Source organism: Colossoma macropomum, unplaced genomic scaffold (genome assembly GCF_904425465.1).
Source record: "Colossoma macropomum unplaced genomic scaffold, Colossoma_macropomum, whole genome shotgun sequence".
Lineage (NCBI taxonomy): Eukaryota > Metazoa > Chordata > Actinopteri > Characiformes > Serrasalmidae > Colossoma > Colossoma macropomum.
In genome coordinates, this window is record NW_023494804.1 from 13,013,363 (window position 1) to 13,026,189 (window position 12,827).

At 38.5% G+C, this 12,827-nt stretch overlaps 1 protein-coding gene across 2 annotated transcripts in view; it reads right to left on the minus strand.

Moving 5' to 3' along the window:
* The window catches only part of pi4kaa (phosphatidylinositol 4-kinase, catalytic, alpha a), a 45,631-nt gene that overhangs the window by 15,012 nt on the left and 17,792 nt on the right, over positions 1-12,827 (minus strand). Inside the window, exons 22-38 of one of the 2 annotated variants that reach the window (XM_036594614.1) lie at positions 12,103-12,236; positions 11,796-11,878; positions 11,598-11,668; positions 11,385-11,509; positions 10,343-10,424; positions 10,139-10,222; positions 9,227-9,316; positions 8,992-9,111; positions 6,481-6,573; positions 6,182-6,338; positions 5,410-5,537; positions 4,983-5,141; positions 3,444-3,595; positions 3,214-3,321; positions 2,909-3,036; positions 1,959-2,117; positions 60-139 (exon numbers count right to left, since the gene is read on the minus strand). In XM_036594614.1, the coding sequence (XP_036450507.1) occupies positions 60-139; positions 1,959-2,117; positions 2,909-3,036; positions 3,214-3,321; positions 3,444-3,595; positions 4,983-5,141; positions 5,410-5,537; positions 6,182-6,338; positions 6,481-6,573; positions 8,992-9,111; positions 9,227-9,316; positions 10,139-10,222; positions 10,343-10,424; positions 11,385-11,509; positions 11,598-11,668; positions 11,796-11,878; positions 12,103-12,236 (1,953 nt within the window). Of the gene's footprint in view, positions 1-59; positions 140-1,958; positions 2,118-2,815; positions 3,037-3,213; positions 3,322-3,443; positions 3,596-4,982; positions 5,142-5,409; positions 5,538-6,181; positions 6,339-6,480; positions 6,574-8,991; positions 9,112-9,226; positions 9,317-10,138; positions 10,223-10,342; positions 10,425-11,384; positions 11,510-11,597; positions 11,669-11,795; positions 11,879-12,102; positions 12,237-12,827 lie in introns of both variants that reach the window. The other variant, XM_036594613.1, reaches the window with a different exon arrangement.

Sequence of the window (12,827 nt, forward strand, 5' to 3'; positions counted from 1 at the left end):
TCAGCTGCAGGTTTAGGAAGAGACTAGACTTGACAGAGGAGCAAAGAGTATAGGCTTACCAGTAAGGCCAATAGCAGTGTTCTGCGCTTCATGTAGTACTTGTGCAGCTGAGTGCCTCTGTTGCTCTTCTTAGACATTCCTGTGACAAACAAAGAAGAATAAAGGTATTTATTATTTGCATGGTTTGCATGTGGACTCTGCTTATGTAGAGTCTACTGCTTATGTAGTTTGACATACTGCACATTGTGAGTGACCAAAGTACAAACAAAATTCAGGCTGAAAGGGAAAACCCATTGCCTTTTTTAAAAAATTCTACATAATTAAATGGTCAAAACATTTCCAAATTCATTCAGAATGGTTTGATGTGAAATATTACATTCTAGAAAAACTTAACAAGTCGGAATTGTTCACAGCAGTGGTCATAGGAACCAGATGTCTAAAGAGTTTAATGCCTCAAAGCTCCCTTACAGAAAAATATTACATAAAATGGTTTCGAATACACTGATGTCTGAGATGTTGTGTTTGGACAGTTCTGAAGATTTTGGCCCAAAACGTATTTTTTAAAAATCCATTCATGATGCAGGGCATTTTCAGGCAAAATGGTCCCCAAAGAACATTTATTTTTTCAGATTTATCACTGTTTTAACCTTATCAACATACATATTAAAACACTAACCACTAGTGGTTTTGGATAGTAAATAAATGTTGTGTTTTGTAGACATCTCAAGTCAAGTTCCTATCACCACCACAGTAAAGAAAGAGCCGGTATGATTCTCTACAATGAACTGTTTTACACCAAACCAATCTGAATCACTTTGTTAAACCACTGAATTATGCAGGAATGTAAAAAAAATGGTAGAATTCTCCTTTATAGATGGCTGCTAATAGTGTCAGAATAGTGTCAGAAACCTTATGAGCAAGTATATTTGAGATTACTTAATATCTCATGTATTGTAAGAGACAGAGGAAGTGTTTTTTGTTTACAGTTTTACATTTTTGTACATTTGCTTGACTTTACACAGACATCAAACATCAGTTTGAGAGTGTGCGCAAGTCTGTTATTCTACTAATAACAGTCCTAGAGTCTGCTAATTTGGACCTAGCATTCATAGATTTTTTTGTGATGTAGCAGTGGATACAGCATGTCAGAATTATGAAACAAATTCACAGAAAACAAAGGCTTTAGTCTTTTTATTAATTATTTTTTATTTACTAAAATTGAAAGAAGCAGGATTACTGGGTGAAAAGGGAAAAAAAAGTTAAACACAATAATATAAGGTGTGCGTGCACTGCTGCAAGTCCCCCTGTAAAGCCTGAAATAATCATTAAATAGTCAAATGTGTTGGGTCTGATTTTGTGGGAATTTTCAGACCACGTCATACATCTTTACATATTAACAACTCACACACAGCCTCAAAAAGGAGGTCTGGCTCAGTGTTCAGGTCTTAAATGCAAAATCATCGTTATACTGATGAATATTTGACGACAATAGCAAATAATGCATCTACATCCATAGAAGATATGCCGTTCATCAAGTTCTGAATGAGCTCTCTTTGGAATACTCTTTCAACAAGCTCACAATCAGCATTATTATTATTATTATTATTATATAAACAACAGTAATAGTATTATTAGTAGAACAACAACATTTGTTGGCAAAAAGTGGCTGGTAAAAAATCTAAATGGGCATCCACCAGACACAGCGGGCAGGTGGACTAAAATGTTTATTGACCACAAGCCCAAACTTTAATCACAGTAGTCACTCCTGCACTACTGTAGCTAAATAAGTACTTTGTCTTAGACAAGTCAAACAGTGCATTGTGCACAAGCGGATACACAACGTCCGTCTGAGCCATTCTAGACTTCCCTGGTCAGCAGAGAGCTCAGAGCATTACCTGGAGTGTGAGGCTAATGCAATTATACAATTAAAATGAATCAGGGTTACGGAGCGGCCATACCTGATTTCTTGGAAGTGGTAGACATTCCACTGGACAGCGGGTATGTGTTGATCCAGCCTTGGGCACTCTGCTGGCGAGTGCCCACCGACATGTCCATGGTGTTCCTGGGGTCAGCGGCAGTCATCACTGACAGACTGTTCAGCGATGGATCCTGGTTGTCTGCCAAAAGCCAAGCAAAATGCTCTTTAGTTAAGTTTGCAGCTGCTTTCACTGTCTTTTCTGGACATTCTTGAATATTTTAATTACATATTTTTTTCCATTTTTAATTAAAAGAATTAAAAGCTCTATTTCCTTTTCTACTTCTCTGGTTCTATCTTTGTCTCTTTTTTACACCTGAACCATATTGGTCTTACAGATGATCTCAGAACGTTTTGTTTTCACCATGTTACAATCCAGCACATTCTGTTTTATTTGTTTTAAATATATTAGTAGCATTCAATAGATTAGTAACATTTGCACGAAACACTTTGACAATTATTAACTGAGACAAAATATCGGGTTTCTCAGTAGGCATCACACGGATGGAGAGGTCTTTGAGGAGCGGATGGTGCATAAATTAGTCCTCTGATACTGAAATGACCATGCATTGTACATGAGTGGGCTAATTCATGGATGAGAGAATGCTGTCTACAATGAAGGTGGTGCTGTAAGGGTCAGTGAAGGTGGCATCTGGGGGTGGACGAGGCAGAGCCGTTTCTCAATTTGTGCTCAGCGACAAATTGACGAATCGGGCGGCCGTGATGACAAAGTCGTGCACTTTTCGCGCATGCTTCAAATTTGCGCGACGGCAAATTTGAACTGCGTCAACATGCTCCTGGGGCACTGTAGATTCCACAGTTGGAGCAAGGCAGGCTTACTTAAGATCGATATCGGAGAAGTGCTGGAAACGATTAGCGATCCGAAAATCCCAGCAGATAGGGAGCTTTGAGGGGGATTGGCGCCAGGCTCACCCGGTGGCACGAGTTGGCTAGCAGCTAGGTACTTCTTGTCTGAGAGGATGCTGGCGTAGAACTTGATCATGACGCTGATGTCTTCACGCAAACGCTTGTCCCCTTGAGTGGGGAACTTGGACGCCACACTGACAACAGAGAAGAATCAGAGGGAATGTTAAACTCTTTCCTCATAACAGTGATTCTGAATACGATGGTTCATGATTCAACAGTGTTTCCAGATGCAAACATCAAAAATGATTTTTAGCTAAACTATCACTTTAGAAGACTGGAAGCCTATTTTGAAACTGAGAACAAAACAATACCTGAAGTAATCAAAAGCAGTGGAGTAGATCTTCTCTCTGAGCACGTTGCGGATAGTGGCATTGGTAACCACATCTGAATGGAGTAGGGCAAGGCCAAGCGTCAGCAACCTGCAAGCAAAGAACAACGGCAGACTTTCACTTCCAAGTGCTGCATTGTTTGTTTCTGGGTCATAAAACAAGGTATGAAACCAGAGCAACGGAAGCAGAAGTGCTGAGAATCAGCCGTGAACCTGAAGCGGGGTCCGATGGCCGCAACATGGCGGTTCAGGCTGCTCTTGGGGCCGCCTACGTTGAGTGAGAGTGACCTCTGGAGTAGGCTGCCGAAAATTTCCACCTGGTCAGCACTGCAGTACTTCGCAATCTCAAAGCGCTGGACGAGGAACTGTTAAGACCACGAACAGCAGAAAAAACAGTCTATAGATATGCTGCAATTTGATAAATTCATATATTTATATTAAAGTAATAGTTTGGTAAAGAAGAAATTCTACACAATATTCCCCTCAACTACTGTTTATTTAGCCAAATATAATTAAACCAGCCATGACAAAACAACTAAAGAAGCAAACTTCAGACACCAAACATGTCTTGGCTGATTGACTATATTTGGGCTGAGGAGAAAACTTGATATGAACATGATTTTTTACTGAACTATCCCTTTCACATATGTTACAGAAGAGAGTTCCCTTCATTTATAAAAAAGCTTAATACTGCTTCAATGGACGTAATAAACAATTACTATAAAACCATACTGAATTAAAGCTAGGGCTAGGTTGACACTATCACTATACTTTTAAGAATAAAGGTTCCAAAAAGGGTTCTTTGGAGCTATGCCACAGAAGAATCACATTTGGTTCCCTATAAAGACTTTCAGTAGATGGTGCTTTAAAAAAAATCATATTTGTAAATGAAAAAAATGGAGGGGGGTGTTCTATACCTGTTTTATTCTAGGAACCTTATGTCCAAGACAAGAAGCATTTATGAACCTTTATTTAAGAGTCTATTGGCAAATCAAACTGTGCAAACATTTTTTGTGTTCAGAAAATGAGCCCCTTCAATGAAAAACCATATACTGACCATTCAGCCTTTTTTGGATTATCAGTTATTTTGTTTTCTATTTTATTTTGTAAAATCTTTTATATTAAAAAAGCCAAACTATGCTTTATTTGCATTTTAGAAACACCTTTATTTTAAATACAAGGCATCAAACAATGCCATACCATGTTTTTAACATAGAATGTCATTTATTCTGTTTTTCGTTGAAAGGACTGAAATGACTGGCACTTAATTTTTTTTTCTCAATATGTATTGTTTGGTATCAAACATTGCAGAACTACAGTTGGTATCAGTATTAAAATCAAAATTCCAGTATCATGACAACCCTATTTCTAAGGTAAATTTAACAGTTGTATCAATGAATTTCATAGTTTTATTTCTTATCTTTGGCAGAATCTGTTGAACTGTAATTGAACTGTATAACCTGAAATTGAATTAACTAATTTTGATGTCTGATTATTCATTTTTTTAATAACATATGGGTAATCCTATACTTAATGAACACAATGTCAGATCAGACAGTAACAAAAGGAGAAACAAGAGCTGTTGTCTCCTGAGCTGTAGCCCTGAAGGACATGCGGAAACGCGCGCTATTTCTGGTGTAGATCATAAGGAGCTTTCCCACCATGCAAATCCAGCTGAGGCCCCCGAGCAGGTAGCTATGGATATGACCAGGAGCTTATGGGAGTGGATAAGGCAACACCAGCTCCACTGACCTCGATCCAGATGTAGTGGGGGGTGACATCGGGAGGGCAGGGCACAGGTTGACTCTCTTCTGATGCAGCCAAGGGGTCTGCCTCCACCTGGGCGTCGGAGAACAGCCCCATCTTCAGCTCCACCGTCATTTGCCATGCACCCGCCATCTCACGCATGAACTGCAGCCAGAGAATTTCAGCAAATATCACCAAATTGTCCTAACTCGCAATGCACACCATCCAGTACAGGTTTGACTTCTTTTTAAATGTTCTGAGTAAAGTTTTTCATTGGGACTTTTAGGTATGGTAAACAAGTATTTACTAAACCTCTGGGTGCATTGTGCAAGACTCAAAGTGTCTTATTTGCTATTAAAAGCAAGATTTACCTAAAAGACTGTTGGTACATCTAGGTGAATTAGAAGACCAAGGCTAGAAAACTCTGCCTTACCGGGACCTCAACACCAGCTCGAGCTGCTAAAAGCCATTCCCAGCAGGCTATAGCCGTCTCCATTCCGTTTTCTGTAAACATCTTCAGTGGGGACCAGCACAGGTGATGCAGGAGCTGTGGGTCACAATCTGCAGCACATATATGCATATTCATTCTTATTACATTCTTATTTAGAGTAAACTGTAAATGCTGTCAAAAGAATTTTGACACAGTCCAAAACCAGGGCTGTGACAATTACTTTTAAGCTTGATTGCTAAACTGAATCTAAATTTATTAACTGTAACCACTGCTACATCCATTGTAAACATGCCTATGCGCATCCTACAGTGGTGCCACAACAGTTTCAAGAGTAATATTTTCCTGCTTAAAGACTAGTAAACTCCCCTACTGATGATATATCTTGAACGTGGTAGGAACTTTAGAAAAACTACAAATGCCTTTTGTCGAAGATATTTGAGGGGAGTTTGTTTAAAATGACTTTTTTCTGCTAGATGGCTAATGCAGAAGGAAGCCAGATAGCTAAACTTACTGCTGGAAGCCCAACATCATGACTGTATTTATTAGCCTCTGCATCTGTGCAATCCACGCTTGTTATTGTAGTGAAAGAACAGGTACAAAAAAATCATTAATTTTGTCAAACTGATGACGGGATGCAATTCTGCTCATCAAAATATTACATGACAAAAACATATTAAATGCTAGTTTTAGGCCATAAAGTCACTTTAATATATTATATCTAGAGGGTTAAAAGGGCTGGGTGTGGGGGCCATGCCTTTAGAGATGATGAGGAGAGCTGCCATTTTGAACATGGCTTCAGTAAACGCTTCTGGCTGCCCTCCTTCCAGAGCCTCATTCAACTGCCGAATCATCAGTTTATTCAGGTCTGAGGTGCTCCGCGTGGCCTCTGAGAAGTGGATCATGCCTGCCACCTAAATGTAACACGCACACACACGCACCACTTTAAGAGCTGATTTGAAAGATGTTACTTATCACCCCTGCCGTGAACCCGATGCCATTAAAGTAAACAGGTTAAGTATGAAGACGTAGAAATCGATAAGGGATTATCCACACCTCTCCAGCGTAACGATTCCTCAGGTTCAGCGAGGCCATGAAGTTGGAGTAATCTTTCTTAACGCAGGCTGGCCTCTCCGTGAGCTGAGTGGTCTGGAGTCAAAACACATTCCTTAGTACACACAGGATTCATAGACTTTAACACAAAGAGACACAGTGTTACCAATGTGAAGCACTGCTCTTACGAAGCACTGAAGATTATGTCAATGGCGCCCCCTTTAAGGAATTTTTAGCCTGCTAAATGTGAGTGAGTGACTAGTCTACTACTAAATCCACTAGTCAGCGCTGTGGGCAGCAGTCGACTAGTTTAGGACACTGTGGTTGTAAAAACTGCAGGGAAGAAGCAGGAGAGGATTGCAGCAATCAGTTTTTCTGCCAAACACAAAGCTCTTTTTTAGTGTGGAAATACTACACAAAATACTATACTGCCAGCTGTGAAATACAGACTTTGAAATACTGGCTCATAAGCCAGACTGAGTGGGCCTGTTTAAATTCTCTGTGTATGTATGTACGTTTCTGAGAGCTGTGGTGACTTTAGCATGCGGTTTACCTCAGACAGTCTATGTACTAGTGTTGTAGTACTCAAGACCATAAACTATTGGTCACAGTCTTGTCTCAGCCTCAACATCATTTGGACAAAGTCTTGTCTTGGTCTCCAGATACGGTAGACTTGGAGTGCAATGCCTCTTTCTAAAGTAACTGGAAACTGAATTATTACTGAATATCAACAAAACCAAAAACAAACATTCCTTTCTCCATATTGGGGTTCCCAAACTGCAGCCCACATAAACAACCACAAAAGCTTCCCACACAAACAACCACAAAAGCTTCCGCGGTCCATAAGATTTAACAGGCCAAATTGTTTTTTATGACTCACTTAGCTAATGTGATAGCTGATATTTGGCATCTACTGAGTGCTGGATGCCAGGCTGAGAACAGAAACCCTGCAAATGTCATTCTGGCTCGGTTCGACATGTTTAGATACCTATTCAATATTTTTAGTCTCCAAGAGACAGTGTAAATTGTTGGGTTTCAAAGCTTCATTTGGAAACACCCCTGAGCAAACAGTGGTAGTCACTCGTTTTTTGGTTCCCACGCAGGTGAAGTCTAGCATTACATATCCCCTGCTGTATTTTTTTTCATTTTAGATATGCTTGCACTGAAAATATAACTAGCTGGCATTTTCCCAGAGCAAACAATGAGTTTAATATAAATGTGTTTTATTTTTGCAAATAATCAACAAATTTGTCATGTTTAAAATTGCGTTTGGTTAAATGTCTATATCGAAACAATGTAAACCAAACCTGATTGCCAATGCCCCCTAGCAGTACCACCATGGCCCACTGGTGGGGCACAGCCCACAGGTTAAAAACCAGTGCTGTATATTTGCTTAAATAAGTTCACTGCCAGTTAAGGAACTAATTGTTCCTTTCCATGATGGCTTAACTGGGTATTACTTGTTTGCTGATACTCATTAGTTCCAAATTACAAATTCCCCTGAGGTCAGACTGGAATCTTATTATTGCAATGTTTTCATTTAATAACAAATGGATGTTGTTTGGGTTAAGTATATATGACTTTTTATGACTCTGAGTGTTGATTCTAGCGGTCTTAATTACAACACCACTGTGTACTTCTGTGGGCAGAAGTCCTGAGGTTAAAACTTACTGAAATAAAACAAAAAACTGTTCTGCAGTGGATACAACACACCTCAAATCACAGCATCCACAGCTATAAGAAAACATTTATCAAAATACCAGACCACTCACTTTTTTCAGTACGCAGTAATGACAACTAGTTGACTACTTTTTTTAAATGACTAGTCGGCTGTGACAACAGAACAGTCGAGAATAAACACTTTTGCAAGTTGCTCTGGATAAGAGCATTTGCTAAATGCCATAAATGTACTAGTAAATGTCCTGCAACACCTAGACAGAGTGAGTGAATGAGTGAATTACAAGTCAGTTCCATGTGGTGCCTCTCATCTGAAAATCTAACTCAAAAGACGATGATGTCAGCTTATAAAATAGGGTGAGCATATCACGATAAAAATAGGGTAAGCATATTACAATATTTTGACATGCATAACGCACATGTAGCTCCATATTTAAAAACTACCCTTAAAAACTGGGTGATTTTTAACAACATAATTCTGCTCTTGTTTTAATGAAACATGCAGTTAGTTAGTGCTATGTAAGTACTGATGATATCCACAATATCAGAAAAACATTTTATTACGATAACAAAATTTATCACAATAATGATAAAATATTGTTATACTGGCCATTTTTACATAAAAATTCATAATGGTTTCTAGTTTGGTGTTTTGTTTTACTGTCTATACTTCACTACTGTGTAAATAACTCCAATTACATAAAAATAAAATCTAGCAAAATAATCAATCAAATCTGTGAGGTCAAAAATTTAGACCCCTAAGCAATTCCCATTTTGCATTTTCAAGGTGAAATTAATAATCTAAAGTGTAAGTCTATACGCTTATGAAATACTCACTCCCAGAGTGGTACTCTGCCGGTTGTAGCCAGCAAAGTGCAGAATACTTTCTGTTGCCATGGCGAGGCCAGTGTGCTGAGACAGGCCTGATACCCAGTTCTGGTGCTTGTTCAGGTACTCCTGTGGCAGAGACAGGGACATGAGAGCTTACAGTCTACACAGTACACAAGCTTCTTGGAATTCAGGACGACAGAATATTTATCACATTGAACACTTAAAAAAAAATCAGGTTTACCTGTAGATGAGATTTGGTGACAGATGGTGCCCACTTCATGGCCTCCTTTAGGATCTCCCCACAACGTGCAGCAAAGTCCTTCACAATGCTCTACATAAGAACACCAGCACAATTGGAATTTCAATCAGCTGGAGGGATATTTCATGAAAACTGGGGCCCAACTGATATATTATTTTACGCTTACAGTTTAGACTTTACTTTTCCATCCAGTAGCAGATTAGAGTGTGAAACTGGCAGACATAACTGCCTGTCCTCAATTGTTACACTTTTTCACATTCAAATAAGCAAAAACAACTCACACTTAAATTGTGTTTGTATATATATGTGTATACACACACACACACACAAACACACACACACACACACACACACATTATATTAAATATTGACTTTAATGCAAATAACACACCAGCATGAAGTATGTCACAAACAGGCATCTACAGGATTCTGAAGAAGGTGCAGCAATTACATTCTCCCTTAGGGTGGGCAATATGACATTATCTTATCTTGCTATAAAATTATGCCACAAAAAACTTTTCCGCAGCACACCACCGGTAATTTCTGGAATGCTGACTAATTGTATGCTTCATCAAAATACACAGATTTACACCAATTGTAGAAAGCCTGTAAACAACACAGTTACACTGTCCAATTAAAGCTGTATAAAAGCAGCTGTTTGCAAGTAAGCCTATTACATTTTTACCAATTGTTGGATATTTTCTCATGTTTATTAAGATATTTCTTGTTGAAAATCCTTGTTTTCTTATTTTTCAAATTTTTTCCAACGTGCTAGTTTTGCTTGTGAACCCCTCAGAAAATCACATTATTATATTTTTGCCACATCATCCACTCTTAATTCTCCCTATGCCAAACCTCCGTCAACAACTAAGTGAATTTCCCACCACAGCTTACCTCTCTGGCTTCATAAGTGTCAGGAACGGTGATGCGGTATGGGGTATCTGGGATGTCATAATAAGGCTGATCTTTGTGAATGTCCTGAGAAGTGAAAGAGTTAACTGTTGATTAAGATGTTAACTATTCATGCATGCTGTATGTTATTGAGAAGATGGGTTCTGATTAACAGCTGCTTGGAGTAGAGAAGGTAACAAAACTCACAGCGCTAAGCGACAAGGAGAGGGTCTGTAAAATATCCAGCATCGTCTTCAACACACGTCCGCTCCACAGCAGGTGAGGGAATCTAGAAACAAAATACATCAGAGTAATATACATTTTTCATCCTCACATTCATATTTCTAATTCATATTTCATTATGTTAAACTTTCACTGAAAACAAAAAGGTAAAGAAACATAATAAGAACATTATATGACAATATACATTAGTAATGTGTTAATGACACTTTAACAAGGCTAATTATTAACGACTCATTACAGTACTGTAGGCTGAAGACCAGTTGCTCATGCACTGCATGTTGCAATGATATATTCTGTGATTCTAGCTCTCTGTTTCAAATACAGATTTAAAATGGTTTTAAGATTTAAGATTTAAAAAAAAACAAAACAAAAAAAAAATAAAAAACAACTTCGGCACTTTTGGCATAAAACTGTGTCGGAAGAAGACCTATAGATAAATTCAATGAGCAACACAGCAACTAAAAGCAACAGTAAAGCAGAGAGTTCTGGTTCTACTCTAGAGCCTCTACTGTAACAAGAATACACAAGCTGTATAATGAGATCGACAGGCTACTGTTGTGTTGGGAGTTGGAACCTTGGACTGTATATGAAATATACGCTATATGGCCAAAAAAAAGTGGACAACCCTCCTAATTATTTAGTTGCTGGCAGGTGTATAAAATCAAGCACATAGCCAGGCAATCACCATGCCAGTAAAATGTGCTGTACTGAAGAGCTCAAGAGGTCATAAGATGCCACCTTTGTCACAACACACAGTGCACGTAGAGAGTAAAATGGTCCATCCTCTGTTACAACACTAACTACAAAGTGGTTGATGTCCACCACAAATGGTTAATATCAGTCGGGTCCTACAAAAAAAAAAATCCTTTAAAAGCCACCTCACAATCCAACAACCACATATCTGTGGATATGAATAAAGCAAGAAGGGCTGAAGTTGAGATGAGGGCAACAATTCTCAGTATGTTCAGTGCATGTTTGTGTTTTTCTGAAAGAACTGTGCTCTTACGTTTCAGCCAGGCCTGAAAGGTATTTGTCGGCCACCCGTCTGATCCTTTTGTGAATGTGATTGAAGTTGACCAAAAGGAACTGAGCATGCCGCTCCAGCTCTTCTTCGTGGGCCTTTGTCTTGGGCTGGGACAGAAAAAAAATGGCCATTGGAGCTCAGCAGTGGTTGCATTTAAAACTGTCAAAAATTCCAACTCCATAATTATGAAGCTACCTTATCTGCCATCATTTGAAGAAAGACATCAAAGACCTTGTCGCCAACTGCAATCACACACTGCATCATCCCTGAAGAGTAAAGGAGAAACAATGCTAACAAATAAAAGCATACATATTGGCGACAGTATTTATTTGTTATTAATATAAGATATCTAGTCGCTATTTCCTTCAACAATCGTTCAAGTCACTAGCCCACCTGATTTGTCTTTCTGGATGGCTCGGTCTTCAAAATAACGGAACATCACCTGGAAACGATCTGAATCCAGAGAGCGCAGCATTCTGGAGAAATTCAGAGACCAATGATTATATGCGTGTACATTAAATCAAGGCAAATTTCTACAAGACATCTAAAACAGAAGATTTCATTTGGTTATTTTTCTTTGTTCTCTGGATAATTCCATGCTATTTTATAATTTTAATGTCTTCACTGAAAAACTATGCATGAAATGCATAAGTGCATCCAAGCTTTTGATGGCATATATAAAACAGAACATTCAAAATACCTCATATATTCCAGCCGGTAGACTGAGAGCAGATAGGTAGACATAGCAAAGTCCAGCTTATTGATGAGAGCTGCTACTTCGGGTGGGGGATCCAGTAGGTTAATGATTGTGCTTCTCAAATCATTCAGCTCAGCCTGTAAACAAACCTACTGAGTGAGTCCACCTCAAATCTCATCCAGTACACCAATCAACACATTTAAACACAAAGATAAATCAGTAAAAGGTAATATTTCAGCTTGAGATAATGGCTGATCATTTTCAGCACTGCAGTGACAATGATGTGGTGGTATGTTAGTATGTGCTGCGCTGGAGTTTTTAAACACTGCTAGAGTTTTTAAACAATTGCTGTCCACTCTATAAGACACACTTATCTTACTGGTCCACCTTTCGTACACTGCAGTCATTTAAAGTGCTTTATAAATGAGAAAATACAAAGATGATTCAAATTAAAATTTTAAAAACAAATTAAAAACATGATTATAAACAACATATTTAAAAGAAATAAACATTAAATTAAAAGTTAAATTCAGATAATAAAGTGTCATTACAGGATAGAAGTGCAATAGAGCTAACAATGTTTTAAACTGCCTGGATTTGAAAGCGTCTGTCAACTGGTTTCATTTGAGATCAGCCTAATACCCAAACGCTGCTTCTTCATGTTTAGTCTTCACTTTTGGCAGGACTAACTGACTAGTTCCTAATGATCTGAGAGTTCTGCTCAGCTC